We start from the raw sequence: 22,291 nt of genomic DNA, 5'->3' as shown, positions 1-22,291 counted from the left end.
CAGGAGGTGGGTCATAATATTAAAGAACGAAGGTGGAAAAACCATCTCAAAACTGACAAAACATTGGACCACATCATTCTGTAGCCTTGTGAGCTTATTTGGATCGATTGCCTTCTGCGAAATTTCATTAAGAAAGGCACATAGCTTCACCACTGCTAATCTTATATTTTCTGGTAGAATACCCCTCAACGCGACTGGAAGCAATTGGGTCATCAAAACGTGGCAATCATGAGACTTTAGGTTTGTGAACTTTTTCTCTTTCATATTAATTCTTCCCTGCATATTCGAGGAGTAACCGGACGGTACCTTCATACTGTTTATGCAATCAAACATGCTTTCCTTCTCCTCTTTGCTAAGAGTGTAGCTAGCAGGACATAAGTAGTGTTGTCCATTTTCTCTCTTCTCAGGATGTAGGTCTTCTCGTTGTTTTGTTTCTTTCAAATCACGTCTTGCTTCTAGTGTATCTTTTGACTTCCCATACGTACCAAGGAATCATAGCAGGTTCACGCAAAGATTCTTCGTCAAGTGCATCACATCGATTGCGTTGCGGACCTCCAGGACATTACAATATGGGAGCTCCCATAGTATGGACTTCTTCTTCCACATTGGGGCATGGCCGTTTTCATCATTCGGAACTTGTTTGCTTCCACGGCCCTTTCCAAACACGACATGGACATCCTTCACCATAGAGAAAACACGCTTCCCGTTTCGGAATATAGGCTTAGCACGAGTTTCTGGTTCTCCTTTAAAATGTTTTCCTTTTCTTCTTAAGGGGTGGTTGAGGGGAAGGAATCGACGATGAACCATGTACACGACCTTCCTACAATTTTTTAGATACAAGCTGTCGGTTTCTTCTAGACAATGAGTGCATGCCTGGTATCCCTTATTCGACTGTCCGGACAGATTGCTAAGTGCAGGCCAATCGTTGATGGTAACAAAAAGCAATGCTCGCAGGTCAAAATTTTCCTGTTTGTACTCGTCCCAAACACATACACCTTCCTCCTTCCACAGCAGCAAAAGTTCATCAACCAACGGTCTTAGGTACACGTCAATATCATTGCCCGGTTGTTTTGGGCCTTGGATAAGCACCGGCATCATCATGTACTTCCGCTTCATGCATAGCCAAGAAGGAAGATTGAACATACAGAGGCTCACAGGCCATGGACTGTGACTGCTGCCCCACACGCCGAATGGATTCATTCCGTCCGTACTTAAACCGAACCTTATGTTCCTTGGGTCGTTATAAAAATCTGGGAAATCTCTATCCACGTTTCTCCACTGGGACCCATCCGCAGGGTGTCTCAGTATCTGATCTTGCTTACGCTCTTCTTTGTGCCACCGCATCAATTTAGCATTGGATTTATTTCTAAAAAAGTGCTTCAAACATGGTATTACTGGGAAATACCACATCACCTTAGCGGGAACTTTTTTCTTGACGGGCTCCCCGTCGACCTCACCAGGATCATTTTGCCTGATCTTGTACCGTTTTGCATCTCAGACAGGACAAGCATCCAGTTTCTCATATTCTTCGCCTCGATAGAGAATACAATCGTTAGGACATGCGTGAATTTTCTGTACCTCCAATCCAAGAGGGCAAGCAACCTTCTTTGCTTCGTATGTTGTAGAGGGCAGTTCATTTCCCTCTGGAAGCACGTTCTTTACGATTCCAAGTAGCTCCTCAAATCCCTTATCAGTGACACCATTAGCTGTCTTCCACTGCAGCATTTCAAGTGTGCTACCCAACTTTTTAAGCCCCTGCTTGCAATCTGGATACAATAATTTTTTGTGATCCTCCAACATCTTCTCAAACTTCTTTGACTCCTTTAAAGTTTCACAGTCTCTTTGTGAATCCACTAGAACCTGACCTAATTCATCAGGTGGTTGGTCTTCTGCTGTATTTTCTCCAGCTTCGTCCATTTCTTCAGCATCGTCCATGGGTTCATCTTCAAAGGCTCCCGCTTCATATAGATGAGCCCAGTCTGCAATATTATGATCATCATCTTCTTCACCATCTTGCATCACAACTCCAGGTTCACCGTGCTTGGTCCAAAGAGTATAGTTATCCATAAAACCCTTTTCATAAATGTGGGCGTGTAGAGTGCTCCTCTTAGAGTATTCCTTTTTATTTTGGCAAACGCGGCACAGACAATACATAAAACCTTTCGATGACTTGTGGGCCTCCGCCGCATCGAGAAAAGACTTTAGACCATTAATCCACGCCATGGTGCACCGGTCGCCATACATCCATTGTCGGTCCATCGATCTACAATTTTGAATTAAGTAACAACATTATTTTACTTGTATTCATATCATTTAAATTGGCACATAACATAATGAAATACAAAAGCCATTTTTGCAAATTTAACATTGAAATACAAAATTAATAGAAGTCCAAATTAATAGATACATTACACTACATGCTTAAATTATAGAACATGATAAATAGAAGTCCAAATTAATATATACATTACACTACATGCTAGCTACCTAATACAAACTACTCATCATGAGATCTTTGGACCAATGCCTCGTGAACTGCCTCGCGAAGTCTTGACACGGAACGGTCATATTCCGCCAGCCCCGACTCTTCACGTCTTGCATTATATAGAGCCATCAACTCACGATCATCATCAGTACCATGCAACTCGACATTAAATTCACGAAAAAATTTACGGCTTTCTTTGCCAAGGGAGAATATATAAAAAGCTTTCTTAATCAAACGACGAATACGACCGCTAACAAGACCAACACGCTATGCAGGGTGGAACTCAAGCGAATGACCGGTGCGCTCCAATTGATTGCGTACCGTCGTCTGAAGGATTTCATTATTGGGACAAAGACCGTACTCCTTCGTCGCGTCCTCATATATACCGCACCGCATCGTGGATATCGATGCTAGCCCCCAAATAGCGAAGTTTTCACCGAAGGATCAAGGTTAACAACATATTCATGATCCGAAACATACATTTTTTAAACTTCTCGATGTTTTCAATATGAGCCCCAATAAATACATCATTAGAGTGACAAAATAATGCAACTAAATGCATAACAAATACCAAACTAATTAACCATGCCACTTGAAAAAAATATGAACAAATTATTAGAATTAAAATGAAACAAAAATTATAAACTATAATTATTTTGACACTCTTCAGTTCAACGCGATCACGTCGTTCCACGCCATAAGGGATGCGCAATCAATGTTCGCGGCTTTGTTTCAGGCTCACTTTCTCTAAAACCATCGAGAAGAAAAAAATATTTGTTTCGAAACATGTCTATGTCGTCAACCTTGACCCTGCAGTGATAACACTGACATTCGGGGCTACTATTGACATCCACGACACAGTGCGGTACAATAGGACCAGATGAAGGAGTACGGCCTTGGTCCGGATAATTTCATTCTTAACTGGCTCAAAAGGTGTGGATTTCATAAATGAGACCAAGACTGTACTCCTTCATCGCGTCCTCATATATACCGCACTGTATCGTGGATATCGATGCTAGCCCCGAATAGCAGTGTTTTCACTGCAGGATCAAGGTTAACGACATATTCATGATCCGAAACACATATTTTTTAAACTTCTCGATGGTTTCCATATGAGCCCGAATAAATACATCATTAGAGTGCCAAAATAATGCAACGAAATACATAACAAATACCAAACTAATTAACCATGCCACTTGAAAAAAATTAAAAAATCCCTATAAATTATCCACATTGAAACTATCCAATACACCTTCTCCAAATTCAAGTAATGGATTCTATACATCTCAAATCCATGCATAAATCAAAGAAATCGTGCTCATTCTATATATTTCTAAAAATCACAAATATTTCGAACTACAGAGCATGAAACAAATAATAAATACCATCAAACAAGAGAGGATGATGACTCCTAATTATTTTGACACCCTTCAGTTCCAGGAGAACACTCTTTTCAATATCCAGAAACCATCTAGAAGAAAAAAAACTTTATTTCGGAAAATATATATGTCGGTAACATCGACCCTGCAGTGATGACAATGCCTTTCGGGGAGACACGGTGCGGTACAAGGATGTCACCAATCGGCTCCATCGGCCAGTCGCAGCACCAACATTTCCAGTTAATAGGAATATAGCACTAGGCACAGGCAGCGTGCTCGTTGATCTGCTCTCAGTGCAACAACGGCCACGCTGACTGCGTCAAATGCTGTCTTCGTATCAATCGGAAGTGCTGGTGATGCGACCAACCGATTCGCGACGTCCATATAGCGCATAGTGTTTCCCCGAAAGGTAATGTCATCACTATTGGATGGAGATTAACGACGTATACTTGTTTCGAAATAAAGATTTTTTTAGCTTATAGATAGTTTCAATATGAGCCTGAATAAATTTAAATACATCACTAGAGTGTCAAAATAATCAATTCATAATAAAAAAATCTATTATAATTCTTTCATTAGTTCATTATAAAAAAATTAACTATCCACATTATGGTTATATCTACTACAATCACATGTTTTGTCTATACTCATTCTAAAAATTTCTACTATCCACATGCTCATCTGAATCTAAATGCTCATCTGAATCTAAAAATAAAAAATGTGCTACAGTCATTTGTAATATATAGAAAATGATTGAAAAATATGTCTATAATTTTTTCATATTCAACCTAGCCAATAAACCTACTCCCACATTCAAGTCATCGGTTCTATATATCTCAAATCATTGCATAAATCAAAGAAATCATACTCATCCTCACTATTTCTAAAAGTCACAAATTTATCTAACTATAGAGCATAAAACGAAGAATAAAGACTATCAATGAAGAGAGGATGAAGTTGCAAACCTTTGGCGTACTTGGATAACTAGAACACTCACTAAAACTAGAACAAATGGCGGCAACTCTCTAAGGGAAGAACAACCCCGAGCTCGAGCTTCTCTGGTGAAATGGCACTGGCTCGGGCTCGGGGAGGAAGAAGGGTGCCAATTTATAGTGGGCGCATTAGTACCGGCTGGTGGCTCCAGCCGGTACTAACGCGCCACTTTTAGTACCGGCTGGAGCCACCAGCCGGTACTAAATTTCCTCGCGGCAGTTTAGTACCGGCTGGTAGTTACAGCCGGTACTAAACTGTCACTAGCTGTCGGTGGCGGCCTGTCGGTGGCGGACTTTAGTACCGGTGGAGCCACCAGCCGGTACTAATAGGCTCCCGGGGCCACTGTTCCTTTGCCCCGGTACTAAATTTTCACATTAGTACCGGGCAAAGCCATGACCGGTACTAACGGCCGCGGACGAATGTGCGTTGTTCCAGTAGTGAAGCACAACTGCCTATGTTGATATCATAAGGATTAGCAATTAGGAAATCATCACATCGAGATAAGGAAACAAAATAGTGCTTTTTACACAAGGCAGCATACCATCACTTAATGATTGTGGTTAAAATTGAGAATTTGTCTTTACCTGATGCAAGAGATTTCGGTGGGTCAGCTCAGCACTCAGCATTACGCCTTTGGGCGCGCCACTTGTTCCAATAATATATATTAGTGTTGCCAGTTTACAACATCTTCTGGAGTAATATAGTCTCGAAGGCTTCTTGCTGATCTGACGAATGAGAAACAACAATCCATAGTGTAGCCCATAGTTGTGTACAAGCAACTGTATATGGGATGATGTTTGGCCATTCTGAATTGCACAACAAATCCGCATGCTTGACAGCTCTGTTCTCTCACCCTCCAGAACCGGCTATTAACACGTGGCAAAACCAATGTTTTTTAGATTATGGAAAAATTCCGGCCTTGATCATTCGCAAACGAATGACTACAGTCAAAAGAGTTACAAGAGTTTTTAGACTCTAAGCCTCAAACAAGAAATTTCACAGATACAAGAAAAAAGCTATAAAACAAAGAAAGGAACCTAAAAGACTAACCTTCAGACTTCTTCTTCATCCCGCTTCAACCTTGCACTGTAGAATCAATCCATCACATCACTCGCCTGCTAAGAGGCTTGATTTCCAGATGGTCTGCATTTTCTCTCTTCACATAGACCTTCGTCTGGCGCATGGGTAGTAGGATATGCCAACATCGCCTCCAAGGAGGGAATGGCACCAAACGGTGTCACCAATGCCGACGCCAGCGCTATGCTGGACAAAATATCGTCGAACGGTTTCCCGTATCACCCGACACTCACGAACCTACAAGTAGATTAGCACAACGACAAAGCCTCCAACGAGGAAAACTCTGCAGTAAGCAGCACCATTGTCGGCTGGCATGATGCCTGCTGAGATTTCCCCCTGTGCTAATAAGCCAAATCCGCATGTCAGCACAAAAGATAGGCCACCACCGAAGCTGTCGCCAGCGAGCAAGCTGCCAATGCCAGCCACATGGGCTAGGCCGGATCCACCCCCAACGGTCATGAATCAGGAAACGCCGCCACCAGGGTGGGGGTGCAAGCGGCGACGGTGCAGCGAGGCCGGGAGGGGCGACGAACACCCACGTGTCAGCCGCCCCCAGCCACCGGCTGCGGCGCCACGCTGTCCATGTGCCCGCTACCGCCGGCCACTGACTACACTGCCTCGACGCGGACCGCGAGCCCGCCGCCACCAACCCCAGAGGCGGACCCACTGCGGCCAGATCTGGCCATGGGCACACCGGAAGGTGCCGAATCTGCAACCCAAAGCTGGCGCCGCTGAGAGTCACAACGGGACGGAGCGAGCCCCGCCGCCGCCGCCCTCACGCGCCCTGGACTTCCACTACGCGCTCAGGCGGCGGCGAGGGCGGGAGAAGGAGGAGGGGAGGGGCCGGCGGCGGCGGCTAGGGTTTCCGCCCGAGCCGCCTCGGAGGGCGATGGGGGGGGCACCTCTCAACTGACTGTTACCTCTTCAAAACCAATATGACAGACCAAAAACTCTAACAACCTAAGGCCCAATAACCAAAGAGACACACTCAGCCACCAGCTGCAGCCCTGTGCACAGTGCTGCAGGGACCAGTCAGCAATGTTGTGCACCCAGTGTTTGACTTGGGGCTGGCTCATAGTCACCAGGAACGTGGAACACCCTCGTTCCGGAAACGCGGTTCGGGGACGGAAACGTGGGAACATTTTCATCCCCGTCTTGTAATATTTCATCCAAGTGTCGTACCACGCTCCTCGTTCCTCGACCCGTCGTCATTCCAGGAACTTGGTGACTATGGGCTGGCTCCAGGTGCAACTCAGGCTGACAAGCCCATTGCAGTGCTTCTTGCTTCCTTCATGTGTTGGTCAAATCACTCAAGCACCGAAGGACATGAGCAAAAATTTGGCACCTTAAAGCAATAGATTTAGTTGAGGAGGTGTTGTCTTCAAATAATAGGTTTAAATGGCATAGAAAATTGGAAAAATAAAACTAACTTTAGTGCAATATTCATGCAGATTTGTGCAATATTCATGAAGGAACCGATTATCAAGTCAAATTTTGTGGACTTGTGACCGCATTTGAACTTGAGCATCTGCATACAACAAGGAAATATGGGTTTCATACAACGTGAGCAATGTTAGGGACCGTCTATAAGCTCGCAGCTTGTTGGCCGTAACTGGTTCGAGGTTTCCAAGCACAAAGTACAGAATTGATCAGCTACAGCAAGGGAATGGCGGCGTCGATCAATTTGACTGAGAATCAAAACCCTAATGCCTTGTTTATCTATACTATCTATACTATAAGGATCCATGATAATTGAAATAATTGTCACCAAGATTAGCCCCTATACCCACCTCACAAACTCCACTTTGAGGCCCACGTGTAAGACCAGAATGTTTGACAGGAAGACTGGCAGACCCAAAATGATGCCCCCGCTAGTTAATTTCTAAGCCGCACGCCCAATCGCCAAAATTCTTTTGCACCGTGCCATCCTGTACCCTCCCTTCGCACCCGCCCGCCCATTGGTCGTCCAGCCCAAACGCGGCGCCCAAATTTCAGCATGATTGCCTTCCAAACGCGGCGTTGCTGGACGCCCCGCCAATCACGCGCTGCTCCCCTCCCTTCCCCACCACGGCGCCCATCTCTCCTTCCCCGATTCTCCTTCCCTCCCAGGTGTTGCTCTCCAGTCCCCTCCCCTTCCCCGCAGCAGCTCCACTCCCCGGGTGCCCATACCCTCCCCCGACGCTCCTCCCCATTCTATGCAGCGCGGAGGCCCACGACAGGTGGCGGCATGCCGCGAGGGGATGCTGCCTCACCGCCTCGCCGCGGCCTCCCCATCTCCCGCCGACCTTCCTCCCCATTCACTCGATCCACCACAAGAAGCTGCATAGACGAGATGGCGAGGGCGCGCCATGGATTCCCCACAAGCGCGACACCCGACACCACGGCGGCCGTCCTCCCCGCCGTGGATCCCCCACGCTCCGAGGATCTGCACCATCGCGGCCACGCTCCGGTTCCAGACCGCCGCCGCCACGCCGCCCTTTCCTCCTCCGCACAGATATCCTCCCCCGCCGTCGCCACTCCCGGTCCCCGAGCGGTGGGTGGTCCAAGATCCGCGCGCCTCCGGCCTCCCCCTCACTCGAGCTCCGGCCGCCTCCAAGCTCCCCCAAATCGGCCTTCCTGGCGGCGTCTCCCTCCACAGCAGCTTCCCCTGCGCGTGTCCTCCAGCCCGTTCCCGCGCAGGGAGCAGCGGTGGTGCTAGACCTGCTGCTTGCGGCCGTGCGGTGCTCTGTGGTGGCATGCCAGGGGGAGCACGAGGCCGCTGGCAAGGGAAATTGAATCCCTCCTCAGTCGTCTCAGATATCATCGATAGTGAAGCAGATAACAAATTCTCGGTTTGTTTCCTACTTGCTACTCTTTTCGATCAAGCATGTTCATTTGTTTCTTTATTACTTTTTTATCTCTTGACGCTCACTGCTTGTAAAATAAAATCTAATTACTGAAATCTAATTATTTTAATTCTCTAGCTAATAACTAAAATCAGAACTAATAATTGCAAGTCCTTCTCATAGTAGAGACAAGTGGATCTTTTGTTGCATTCAAGTGATCAATTAGCTTTGCATTAGGCCTGTTATTGTTTTTCTGAAAATTACTGTAATAATTTTTAAATTATGAAACGGTTGGCTCATAGCAGTTAAATACGTTTTCTGCACCATGAGCTTGGCTAGGAACGTGTAGACTTGGTTTTAGACAATGCTGGTCTTAGAATTCAGATAGTTGATTTCCATCATTTGATTTGTCAGACTATTTGGAATGCAGGTCCTACTCGTTGTAAAGATAACTTGTTCTTTGTTGCATTCAGTCAGCGGTCAATTAGCCGCGCATTAGGCCTGTTATTATTTTGCTGAAAATTGCTATAACACAGTTTTTTGAAATCTGAAGGTGTTGGCTTGGTAGCAAGTTTTGGCTCTTTTTTCAGGATGGTACAAACGTGTAGTGGTCCTGGTGGTACACCTACCTTTGTCAGCCAGTTTTTTTTACTTGATTAAGATAGTTTGATGGTACAAAATTTAATTTGTTTGTTCATCTGACAAACATTCAATTGCAGATTTCCTTGTCAATCGCCCTTTTTTCATGCTAGCTAGACACACTACTTCTTAGATTATACAGTGAGTTCAGTTGTGTCCATGATTGCCAAATAAATCTATTTCTTGTGTAATACAAACTAGCTTTACTTCTCTAAGATATGAACATAAATGAACTAGGTAACTGCAATAGGTATAATTTGATCTTATTAACTTCTAATTTATGCTAGCATCATGTGAAAAAAGACTCACCTCCGGTTTATTTGTTTTCTGCTGTTGAAGTGGACTTTTGGATGGTACACATGGGTTGTATTTTTGGACTTCATTTTTGTGTTTGATCAATCATCGGACTATCAGATTAAGAATGTATGCCCAGTTTTGGATACAAATAGTTACATGGATTTTGGATTATTATCCTGCCCTTGTATTTCAGGTTCCCACTCTGTCATCCAAGAGGTCTACATAGTAAACGGCGCAGCTGGCAACTTCCTCGCTTCCCCGTAGAATTTAACGCACAAGGGATTCCGAACAGGTACTTCATCAAAGCATGCTCATGTTTGCATTCAGATTCGGAAGATCTCTGTTCCAATTGTTCCCACATTGTCAACAGTGCACTGAGTCTTGGTTTGATTAATTTTGCTAACCTGATAGATGAACAATTCTGTCATAAGCTTGTTTGTTTATGACAGAATTGCTCTTCAAAAAAAAAAACTTGTTTGTTCTACTTCAATTATTATTTATTATGTTTTAGAGAGGTTTGTTTTGACCAAAATTTCTCTCTGCAGTTCTCGACATTGACACTGTGGGTACATACACAATGTGCTTTGAAGCCCTCAAGTATCTGAAAAAGGGTGGGCCAGGAAAAGGCATGTCCGCTGGTGGCCTAATCATTAACATAAGTGCAACACTGCATTACACTGCAACTTGGTACCAAATTCATGTCTCTGCTGCTAAGGTATCTGGATCTTCTCTGAACCACTCGACAGGAGAATAATTGGAATAACCATATTTGTCCTGATGGATTGGCTTGTATAGGCAGGTGTTGATAGCATCACAAGATCACTGGCTATGGAATGGGGAACTGATTATGACATTAGACTCAACGGGATTGCACTTGGACCAATTCAAGGTACACCGGGACTGAGGAAGCTTGCGCCTGAGGAAATGAGCAAGGGGAATCGGGAAATGATACCATTGTTCAAGTTTGGGGAGAAACGGGACATAGCAATGGTTTCACTCTACCTTGCTTTCTGATGCAGGTTGGTTCTATTCTGTATGTTTCCTAATAAGTGATGTGCACCGCTTACCTAAAGGTCATACCGAAGAGCTTTTCCACACAGCTAATAGATTTAATTAGGTCTACATTGTGTATTTTTGCTGGTTTAGGTGTAATCATGTGTCTAAAAAAATTAATAAAGCAAAGAATGGTTTAAATTCACCTGAAACTCAGCCATTTGACATATTTAGTAATTTGTTTGCAGGAAAATATGTAAATGGGACTACCTTGGTGGTTGATTTTTTTTGAGCGACAATAGTAGCTAAACCCCTTTGATGGTGGTGGTGTGTGCGTGTAACAGCTGTACAAGGGCATTGAGCCAAGAAGAAAAGGATAGGTCTGAAACAGCTCTGATTCTATGTAACTGCAAAGAGGCTTGGTGAATTCAACTTCTCGATTTTGTAATGCAGTCCTGATTTGTCTGAAAAATGTGGCCATTCTTTGTTTCCAGATGTTCTAGGAGATGATGACGAATAGCCCTATGGGGGCTTCTAATCCTTCATTTGATTTTCGAATCATAGGAAACATGAAAATCCCGGTGAATGTTCTGGGATTAATAACATCTAGAGCTGCAGGAACACTCATTACACTATTGAAAAAACTGTCTCCAACTTTCGAGCGGCATAACACAATATTGTGGCCTGTCTGCATTGAATGCTTCTGGGATATCCTCGTTAGAATATTTCAACTTTTGAGCTGCATAACACAATATTGTGGGTTGTTTGCGAGCTATATTATCTTCCGAAGGCTATGAGCAACATTTAATACAATTGAGCATTCTTTCTATGGTTTTTTCTTACTGACGAATTCTTTATTATGTTAGCTGTTGACAGAGGTAGACTGTATTTTTAATATCCTAATATGTTCTGTGCATGTTGGCAAGGTTTATCACAAAGAAATATTGGAGGATCTGTTATATCCTATTGATATAAGGTTATGTAAAATTTCTCATCAGTTCAAGAAAACAATACTCTAGAATTCCACAAAACACAATATTGTGCCTTTTTTATTTTTTTAAAAACATGTGCGTGCCGCACATGGGCACGGCTAGTTTCCTTAGGAATCCATCCAGGAATCGTTCCACCTAATCAAAGGTCATATAAATTAGGAAAAATTGGATCTGTATCTATATCATTAAAAGATCCCAAAATTAGACATGTATACCGGAACAGATCCAATTTTTCCCATAAATTTGGCAAGCAATCCGGCTAGGAATGTTCCATGCAACCTATTCCTCTCTTTCGCCTGTACTACTCTTCCTCTCCCTAATCCGCTGTATAGAAGCTTTTGGATCCTCCTAAAACCCTCCTCCTTCTGTACTCTCTCCTCAATCCAGATTTCTATTGCTATCGCATCCAGCCTATCTCTCGATGGTGGCACTCAGAAACATACACCACTCTGTTGCTCACACACACTGAGACGGGGGATCAATTGGACGAACCTCAGATCGGCTCCCCATGAATCCGGAGGCTGTCCCCGCCACCGGTGAGAAGTGGGGACCCGATGGCGACGGGAGGGCAGCGCCTGGAATCTGTTTTTTTTTTTTGAAAAGGCATACTGCTTATATTAAAGAGTGTTTACAGCAGTACAAACTCCATCTGGTGGAGTGATAAACCACACATATCTACCAAAATTCTCATGCACCGACCTTTTAGCTAATCTATGAGCATCTCCATTAGCTTCCCTACCTTCATGAGTAAACCTGATCTCAGTGAAGTCCTCCGCTCTTGTCTTGATTTTGCGAATAATATGTTCATAAGCTCCCATTGCGGTTCCTTGCAAATTTCGAACCACGTTCAGGCAATTCGACGCCAGCTTGAATTTCTGGAGCACTAGATCGCTAGCCAGCGCCATCCCTTCACGGCATGCCATCACCTCTGCTATCTCCGAATCAGTTATACCTTTCATCACCAGTGCCCAGACTCCTAAGAAATTGCTAGCCTCGTCACGAGCCACAGCCGCCATCGTGAACTTGGTTGTGTTCTTCGCCTGGAATCTGTTGGAGCAGAGAGCGTAGAGCCATGGGCCTACAGCTAGGACTCCGGCGGCGGTGGATCGGATTCCGGAGGCCGCTCGGAGTCGGCTGCGGCTTTTTGCTCAGCAAGTGAAAAGCCGGCTGGGCCGCAATTTTTTTTGGTAGCAAATGACTTGGTAAAATTCCTGGTTGGACCGTGTTATGTTTGATTCTAAGCCCATAGATGTCTTGCTGGGCTTATAGATGGGCCGATTTCTGAACTCTGTTAGGGTCGAATGTGCTATCCATCGGTTAAAGTATTTTGCAAATAGTTGATTTATTTTTCAAAAAAGTTTGAAATCATGCATAATAAATACATACTCCAGCTAAAGTTGTTACAGATGTGAAAAAAACGTAAAAACGGTTTGTCTTCTTATCAAGCTACAAAGGGAACTAGGAATCTTATTGAAATTAATTTCAAAACAGGTGCATACGGTTTAATCCACACAAGGAAACTAATATGTGTAATGATCCATTCCCAAGATCGATCTGATCGTGTCTTCAGGCGCTGTTTAGTTGCTAAAAAGTTGTTGATTTTGTACTGTAGCATATTTCGTTGTTACTTGACAAATAATATCTAATCATGGACTAATTGGACTTAAAAAATTCATCTCATAATAATCAGTTAGACTATATAATTAGTTATTTTTTTAATTGCATTTAATTCTTCATACATGTGTCCGAACATTCGATGTGACGGGTACTGTAGAATTTTTTTAACTAAACAGGGCCAGTTGTTTGCACCTCTGCTAGAGCCTAACGTGATGTGGGTTCTCCGGTGCTGGTTCTCGCCACAGCTGACGCGATGGTGAAACGGCCGGGTCCAGCTCGACACCCAGTCAGCCACCCTTGTCGCTGTTGAGACCCCACCCATTCCAGCCGCCGCGGCGTGCGGCACCACAGTCTGACAGCTCAGGTTGTAGGCGGGGCGGGTTCTTAAACGAACCCGCTTACCCGCCCCGCAAAATTACGTCTCTTGGACAATGCGGCCCAGCTGCAAATTCTTTGTGGCCCAACATCACACAGCCCGCCAAAGCTCGTGAACAAATGAAGAAACCCGCAAGACCCGCAACGCTCGGCTCCTCTCATCTCACGTAACCTAGTGGCAGCCGCCGCCGCCACCGTCGACGTCTCCACCCGCCACCGTCGGGTGAGGGGAACAGCGAGTGGTGCGATGACCCCCCATCCGCCGCCACCGTCGACTTCCCACCCTCCCGCACCGCAATCCCCACCGCATCCGCAGCTCGGCTCGACGCATCTCCACCCGCCCGCCGGCGCCGCATCACCGCATCCGCCGCCGCTATTACTCCAACAGCACCAGATGGAGGCAGCAGATGGAGCCGACCTGTTCAGCCGGCATTCCTCCATGGTGATGCTAGAGGACGGGGAGGATGGGAAGGAGGGCTCTGACCGGGACCCCTGCTTCGACGAATTGGATCCTTCGACCGGGTGGTGCTGGATTGGATCAGCAACGGGGATCGCAAACAGGAGGCCGAGTTCGCCCAACTCGAATTCCACTTCAGCCAACTCAATCTCACCAAGAAGTGTAAGCATAGATTGATTAATCAATGTAGCATATATTGTTTTTGCTTGCCAGAATTAGTTTATACTTTATAGTAAGAGTTGGTATGCAATAAATCATTTGACAGTAGGGTTTAGATTCTATGGTTAGTACTGATCACCCAATCTTGGTGTGTAGAACTGTAGTGTAGTATGTAGAACTGTAGAATGGTTTAATTTCTTAGCTTCACTAGAAATTGGTGTGTGATTCCCTATTTCAGAGTACTGTTTGCTAAAAAGTATTAGTATGGAGAGTTGCAGATATGGCATTGGCTTGTTAGCATGTTCAGAGTAGTTTTTGTGGTGTCCCTATCTGCATCATTTTATACTCAGCTCTTCAAAAATGAGGAAGAGCAGAATGAGGTCACCAAATTTCTAAATGTCAAATGTCAAAGACCCACGCTTTTTCGCGTTGCAAAAAAAAAAAAATGGACCACGTGATGTGCATCGAACGGTCCCAGAACTTTCCTTGAGCCTCGCCTCGCGTCGCTGCCTCCGCCGCGCAGCCCGCCCTGGCGCTGCCTCTGATCCGCGCCGCCCGGCCGGCCGGATCCGCGCCATGGCCTCCTCGCCGTCCCTGTCCCCGTCGTCTCCGTGCTCTCCAACCCGGTCGCCTCTGCCACGTCCGGCCGCCGTGCCGTTCACTACGCTGCCTCCCGCTATACCTCTCGCCTCTCTTGCTTGCCTATCCTGCTTCCGAGATCCAGTGCGTCGGCGCCGAGCTTATACTCACCGCGCGGAGCTCCTCGGCCTGTGACGAGAACTGTGCCGGGAGAGCGAGAACCGGCTGGGTCACCAGAGGCGGCACGGGAGGCGAGATCAAGCCGTGGACAGGGAAGCGCGGTGGAGGTGAGGTGAGGCCGACCAGCCAGCCGCGGCGAGGAGAGCGCCCTCCCAACGCTCTGGGGGCTCGCCGCCGGCCATCGCCGTCGTTGGAGGCCAGGTGCTCGTCTCCCCCTCGATTTCTTCGCCGCACAGAGCTCCCGGCGACCACGTCCGCCCGCCGTTGCCGTCCTCCGTCGGGCCGCCTCTGCACCGTCGCTTCCCGCCGTTCGAGCTGTGGGTGAGCCTCGCCGCCCCCACTATCTTCCTCGCGCACGCCGGCTTCTGCATGCCTCCCTCGCCACCCCGCCTCTCGCTGCCGCCTCTCTTTTACATTTCCTCACTTTCATCTGTCACCTTTTTTCGATTCATTTTCAACTAAATTCCAGCAAAGGCCCATAGATCGAGCACACATGCTCTGATTGGGACTTGCCTTTTCTTCACTCCGCTTGGTATAATCTTCTGGATGATTCTAGGAGTTCGCAATTTTTCCTAGACAATTCGAACCCTGCAAGCTGCTTCAATTTTTTTCTCGAACCACACTGTTTCTTTTTCCCTGTTTATTTACTTCCTCATCTTGTCGTTGCACTTACCGTACGTCACCTATGTCCCATTCCAAGTTCTACCTTTCTGGATAAATTACCTTCCGAATCCTTACAGGTCATGATCTAAATGTTCGTAGGTAAAATGCAAGATGTGCAATTACATCACGACCAGATAAATTGATTAATGAAAATGCTCCTTCTTGTTGTAGATAAATGCTCGGTGTGCAATGAAACTGTGAAAGAGGATACAACATGAGGAGATGAAATCTACCTACCAACGAAGAGTATTCACCTTTTCCTGTGATCCAATCCAAGATTTTCGCTTGTAAAATGATGCAAGGATAAACCTGTTTGACTAGGCTGTCAATTCCATTTTCTCCCTTTTGTTTCCATTTAGATTTAGATGACTTTTCCCGCTTATGCACATTCAGCTCATATTATTTTTATCTATCACCTCCTTTCTGATGCAAAGTCAGTATGGTGGTTAAACCATGCAATCGACAAGATGTGGCCTGTCTGTATGGACAAGATCATTTTACAACTTCTACGGCCTATTGTACCGTGGTTCTGGAATAAGTTCAAACCTTGGACGATTGTACAGTTCCCTTTTTGTGTCTTGATTTTATAATTCATGTGCTCCATTTTGTGATATTTTACGTAATACTGCCACTTGAACAATATTTATTTTAAGTCAATGACCATTTAATTTCTGCAATTAGCCATTACCATCCGTCGATACCAGATAGCTCACTTGATCTGGTTATTCTACAGAGCAAAGCAAGTGTACAGGAGCATTGTACTTTATGAAGGAATCCACCAATGTTTACCTCCATGAGAAGTTTGTTCGGAGCTGGCCATTTCTTGGCCGTGTAAGACTTCGCTTTGTGCAGCCACCTTATTTTTAGATGCCTGAAACCACTCATTAATTATGGGCTCGATGTCATTGAGTTCCCAGGAAGGTCAGGATGACTGTTACTATTGTCGTGCATTGTTATTTTTCTTACAATACAGTTGGGATTCTGTTTCTTACTGATCACCCTATTTCCATGTTATCTTAATGTAATTTTTAATGTGCGTCTTCTTCAACTAACAGGGACAGGACGGGCGCGCCAAGGCGCGCGCAAAGTACTCGTATTGTCTATCTCTAGTTATGCAGGAAATCAGATATCAACTCTGCCATATGAGGCTGCGCCAATAGAGCGGGTTAGTCAAGAAAGTGAACAGCAGATAGGTATGCAAACAGGACTACAGGATCCTTCAACTGCAGCAGCAAGCAGCGTGTTAAGAATACAGTCATTGTTGAGACGAAAGTCCCCAGTAAGGACTGATTGAGAGCAGAAGGTAACCTTATGTTAATTGTTTTTAGTAACACACTTGTTCATGATTGTAATTCTAAAATATATGTTGACCTCTTCATCTTATTTCAGGTCATACTAACTTCAAGATTGCAAAAGGTGATATTAGCGATGATGAGGGTCAGTTAGTATAAAAGCTAACAAGTATTTTCTTCTTGAATACTCTTGTCATTTACTTTTTACAAAACTGTCTAAAACCTGGCTTGATCACAGTAAATGGATGAACATATGTATGCAGCAGAGTTGCTTATGTTGTCCTACTTTGAACATGAGAGAAACCTTGTAGCTGTTAGTTAACTTTTCTATTGCCGTGACCTCTAATCGTCTTCACTGCATAGCAAGTTAATCTACTAAAAATAATATTCATGTCATATTTGTAATTTGTTTATACTGAAAATCAGTTGGCTTTGTCAAACCTTGTTAATAATTTGTTTTATTGATCTTGTTGTCTATATTCTCAACTCTGAAAATAATATTCAGATGTCAGCAGTAGTAACCAGTACACTTTCTTCATTGGTGCGTAGTTAAGATTTCACATCACATTCTTATCTAAATTTTTATTTTCATTTCGAGGTGCTTCCAGATTTGAAGGAGTCCGCTTGAAAGAAGCAGCTTTGCAGCAGTTACTCTTTATTTTTTTAAACTTTAAAGTCCTTGTGAAATACGGTGTTCCCTTGCTGAAAGAAGCTAATTAGATGTGGTTAAACTCAGATTGATGAATATGACTTGCTGAAAAAAGTCCTAGTTTGGTTATCCAAATATTTTTTGGGAAGAGTTAATATTTTTTGTTTACTTTTAATGATGTAATCTAATCCTAATCTGATTGATGATAGGACGACCCAGTTGTTCTAATTATTAATGCCCTTGTTTTGGCTTTTGTTTTCATTCACTATTTTATATTGTTTTTCAGTAAATATAGACGGTACTTATTAGTTGATTAAATGGACTAGTACTGGGCAAGCAAGCTAGCTGCCTGTCGGAGCGAGGGAGCTAGCTGTCTGTCCATGCGGGACATGCGGGTTTAGAGTTTGTGGCCGCAAAGCCCACAAACTGCTAGTTGCCCGCGTGCTGAACCTTGGCGGTTTTTTATATTTTTATATTTTTTATTTCTGTTTTTTATAAAAATATATTTTCGATATGGAAATTTACAGAAATATATCCCGGCCGCCCCGCTGCCGGGCGGCCGGGACCTGGCCGCCCGGCTGCTGGGCGGCAGGGGCTTATCTGTAAAAAAGAGGAAAACAAATTGCAGACAGGTCCCTGGGAACCGGCAGCCGGGCGGCCAGCCTCCCAAGCCGCCCGGCTGGGGGGAGGCCGGCCCCCCACCCCTATATAAGGGTGTTAGCTGCCCCTCCCCCCTCATTTGCCTTGCTAAAAATCCAGAAAAAAGAAAAGAGAGGGAGGGAGGGAGATGAGGGGTGAGGGAGAGGCAAAGCGGCGAAGCCTTGTCGGATTTTCAAGCCGGCGACTTTAGGTAACTAAATTTTTCCACATTTTATAAATAGATTATGTTGTAATTACTTTTTTGAAACAGTAGATTACCAATCAGTTCAATTATTGTTAGGAGTGATTAATGGTACATTTAGGTATATTTACTTATAGTGATTAGCATTGATATAGTACATTAAGTGTTAGATTTAGTATTAGAAAATATTAGAAAATTGTTAGAGAAGTATTAGAAAATGCAAGATAATATTAGAAAATTGTAGAAAATGTTAGAAAATTCTAGAAAATTGTAGAGAATGTTAGAAAATTGTAGAGAATGTTAGAAAATTATAAAAAAATTATAGAAACTATTTTGTTGAAACAGTAGATTAGCAATTATTTTAATTATTATTAGGACTGATTAGTGGTACATTTAGGTGTAGTTAATTGTAGTGATTAGCGTTGATATAGTACATTAGCAATCTAATTAATTAATCTTAAAAATTGCAAGATAATATTAGAAAATTTCTAAAATGTTACAAAATATTAGAAATTATTATTAATGGTTAGAAAATCTTATAAATTATTTAGGAAATATTAGAAATATTTACATGTGTGTGATTGTATTGTATTGTTTTGATCTTACGTGGTAGGTATGGCCGGGGTTACCCCTGCGTTGCTAGACCCAACAATAGACTCGGGTCACCGGTCCTTCCTTGCGAAGCTTCAGCACCAAGAACTAAATGTGCTGCGTCCACGTCCACCTGCAGAGTTGGTTGCTGTAGACCCACGATGGGTGCCCAGGTGATATGTCGTATATTTTCTGTTTTTATCCGTTATACATTTCGTTATATAATGTATTAACATTTGAGCACTGTATGATGCAGGCTGAGCGAGGCAGGTCTTCTCACAGTGGCTCGTCTTGCTGAGAGTGCTTTGGTGAAGCTAGACATGTCTCTACTTTCAGCTCTCGTTGACAGATGGAGACAGATGGAGACCTGAGACACACACGTTCCACCTCCCTTGTGGGGAGATGGCACCGACCCTGCAGGACGTTGCGATGCTGCTTGGTCTTCCTATCACCGGAGACGCTGTCGGGCCCCGCGTGGTACCTTCTACGTGGCTGGAGGATTTTGAGGAACGTTTTGCAGGTGTTGCCACCACGATTGATCCTGAAGATTTCAATGAGCACTCACAGTCAAAAGGCCCTTCCAAGTCATGGCTCCTACAGTTTCAGGTACAATTTCGTACAAAACGATGTGTTGATGTATTTTATGGCTTTGAAATAACTCATGTGTTTCTTATTCTCAATGTTCGTACTTCATTGCAGCCGGATCTGTTGGCAGCCCATGCTGATGACTACAGCGTGACTAGATCACTCGAGGCATACCTGCTGTGGTTATTTGAGTACATCCTGTTCAACAACTCACACGGGCACTGTGTGGATAGGGTGCTTCTGCCATACGCACAGGAGATCGCCAATGTAGATGAGGATGCCATACCCTTATATAGTTGGGGTTCAGCGGCTCTTGCATGCACATATCATGGACTCTGCAAGGCATCACGACAGAATGATAGGAATGCTGTCCTAACGGGGTGCCCAATTCTGCTACAGCTTTGGTCTTACAAGAGGATTGCGATCGGTCGTCCCATGATTGACCAGTCACCGTATGTACGGTGACATGGAGGACGACAGACCCACCATAGGGACTCTCTGGTACTCTCGACAGGTATGGACCCGATAAAAATTTATATTCTATGCATACTATGGTCATACATTGTTCACTCAATACCTTTCTTATGGACACATAATTTTTATTTTTGCAGAAAACATGGGCACATGTACAGACCCGGCGGTCTTATCCTGAGTTTGTTGCCGAATTTGATCGATTGACCCCAGAAGACATTGTGTGGGAGCCATACAGTCCTTCGGCTATAGCCGCACGTGCACCGCTGGGGATATCTTCGGTGTGCACACAGGACCAGGTCCTATGGATGACTACTACAGCTTTGGTGTACGACGTTGCAGTTGAGGCCCACTGCCCGGATAGAGTCATGAGGCAGTTCGGTCGACGCCAGTCTTTCCCTGTGTCTTCAGCGTTGGATCGTGTTCAGCGTCACGATCATAGGTAACAAAAATGTATGAGCACCCATGTACTAATAACGTGAAACTAATTTCTATTTAACGTGCAGTTTATTAAGGGCTGGGCATCCTTTCTCAACAATGTGGGTCACTAGATTACAACCATGGGTGGCTGCGTGGGATGATGCAGACGAGCAGTTAGCTGAGGATACCGGTCCACACACTGAGCCTTCGTTTCGGGCGTACCTGACCTGGTACGAACCGAAGACTCGTTGCCGTTTGACGTATGTTGACATGCATCCACAGCCGCATGTTGCGACTTCGCAGGATCGGTATGCACGACACAGGGATGAGGCATTAGCTGGGGCGGTGAGTAAATTTTGACGGCATTTTCATTCTTTTAATATTTGTATACTAAGTTTTTTTGGTTGCAGTTCGAGGCATGCAGGCTGCTTGAATTAGATTGCTCACTGAATGTAATGAGGCTTCATGGCGGGTCTACGATGAGCGTGCCGGCACAACTCGAGGCCTGGACCACTCAACGTGATAGAGCTCGAGGTATGCTTCAGGCCTTTGGTACGCGGACGGAGTACGAGAATTCCTACGGATCGTCGCAAGCGTCGACGTCGGTTCCTTGTGGTCCCGCATGGCAGCAGCCTCCCTTATACCATCGACAGGCAGAAGGTATGGTGTGATATTTACCGATCCGTATGTTTATATGCATTATTTAAATACGACTCCACACAGGGTACGGGTACCCGGTTCTCAGCCCTATGGAGGGCCAGGTGCCTCGCGGGGCTCCATTTCATGGAACCCAGTTTACCTCTATGCCACATGCTGGAGGGACTTTAGGTAAATATGTGGTGCATAATTTTATTTGCTTATGTTTTATGGTCGAAGGCTCATACTTTATTATTTATACTCAGGATCACAACAGTTCACCGGAGTGGGGCCGTCTTCGTATCACCCTATGCCGTCACCAGGAGGATATGAAGGAGTTTCTTCCTATCCACCACCACCACCTCCTCCAACACAGGGTACGTACAATAATTTGTACGGAATTGCATTCACTTTTTGAATGTTACTTAATTTTTTTTGTGATCTGTAGGGTGGCCTGAAGACAACACCGCGGCCTCCTTGGACGAGTTTACACGGTTGTTTGCTACGCTTGCCCAGGACGATGATCCTAGCTTGCATACACCTCTGGCTCAGTTACGCCGTCCTGCCAGAAACGTGGGGCCATTGGAACGTCATAACTACCCTACAGATCACGTACACGCACAACGTAAGAGAGGTCGGAATGGTAGGGGTCGTTAGTTGTTTCCACTTGTTTCTCCGGCGGCATTATGGACTGTTTCGACTGTTCGGATTATGATTGTTTATGATTGTGTTAGTTTACTTGTCATTTGTTTCTATAGATATTATTGATGTGAACTTGTTATGTTTTTGTGGATTCCATAATGCTCGTGAAATAAGGGAATCTTTTGCGAATTTTTTCCGTGATTTAATGAAGGACAGTTAGTTGCGGGAGGAGTTAGCGGCCGAGATCCCGCCGACGATGATGACGACTACCGCATACAGAGTAAACTTTGTGCCACGCTCGTATAGCTCAAAATAGGGACCATAGTGTATCTATCTGCGAGTACGAGATCACAGGTTGCCACTGCTCAGCACGGCGATCACAGGTTTCGCATATCTCGCATTGTTTGTCCAGACAAACGTGACAAAAGACGACAGCCCAATAGTAGTGCCCTTT

At 44.7% G+C, this 22,291-nt stretch overlaps 1 protein-coding gene, 2 long non-coding RNA genes and 1 pseudogene across 9 annotated transcripts; all 4 read left to right on the top strand.

The window, feature by feature from the left end:
* The first annotated feature begins 9,697 nt into the window (after positions 1-9,697).
* On the top strand, positions 9,698-11,183 carry LOC120669588 (annotated as a pseudogene).
* A 3,566-nt stretch (positions 11,184-14,749) lies between these two features.
* Positions 14,750-19,248, top strand: LOC120669561. 7 transcript variants are annotated; one of them, XR_005672707.1, is made up of 6 exons: positions 14,750-15,368; positions 15,748-15,801; positions 15,882-16,631; positions 16,766-17,013; positions 17,100-18,501; positions 19,106-19,248. It is a non-coding gene; the product is annotated as an uncharacterized LOC120669561 (long non-coding RNA). The 7 variants fall into 7 exon arrangements; XR_005672706.1 differs by having other exon boundaries at positions 15,748-15,787; positions 19,106-19,247; XR_005672702.1 differs by lacking the exon at positions 15,748-15,801 and having other exon boundaries at positions 14,751-15,368; positions 17,100-17,171; positions 17,611-18,501; positions 19,106-19,246.
* Positions 19,249-19,456: 208 nt separating this feature from the next.
* Positions 19,457-20,182, top strand: LOC120669549 (protein MAIN-LIKE 2-like). The gene is made up of 2 exons (XM_039949325.1): positions 19,457-19,689; positions 19,783-20,182. Exons 1-2 carry the CDS (start codon positions 19,486-19,488, stop codon positions 20,131-20,133), a joined length of 555 nt encoding a protein of 184 aa, XP_039805259.1. The 5' UTR covers positions 19,457-19,485; the 3' UTR covers positions 20,134-20,182.
* Positions 20,183-21,494: 1,312 nt separating this feature from the next.
* LOC120669582 lies at positions 21,495-21,976 on the top strand. Its single transcript, XR_005672711.1, has 2 exons — positions 21,495-21,572; positions 21,644-21,976. It is a non-coding gene; the product is annotated as an uncharacterized LOC120669582 (long non-coding RNA).
* The last annotated feature ends 315 nt before the right edge of the window (positions 21,977-22,291 follow it).

This window comes from Panicum virgatum, chromosome 2K, assembly GCF_016808335.1.
Source record: "Panicum virgatum strain AP13 chromosome 2K, P.virgatum_v5, whole genome shotgun sequence".
Lineage (NCBI taxonomy): Eukaryota > Viridiplantae > Streptophyta > Magnoliopsida > Poales > Poaceae > Panicum > Panicum virgatum.
The sequence above is the reverse complement of the archived record's forward strand: the minus strand, read 5'-3'. Positions and strand labels throughout refer to the sequence as shown.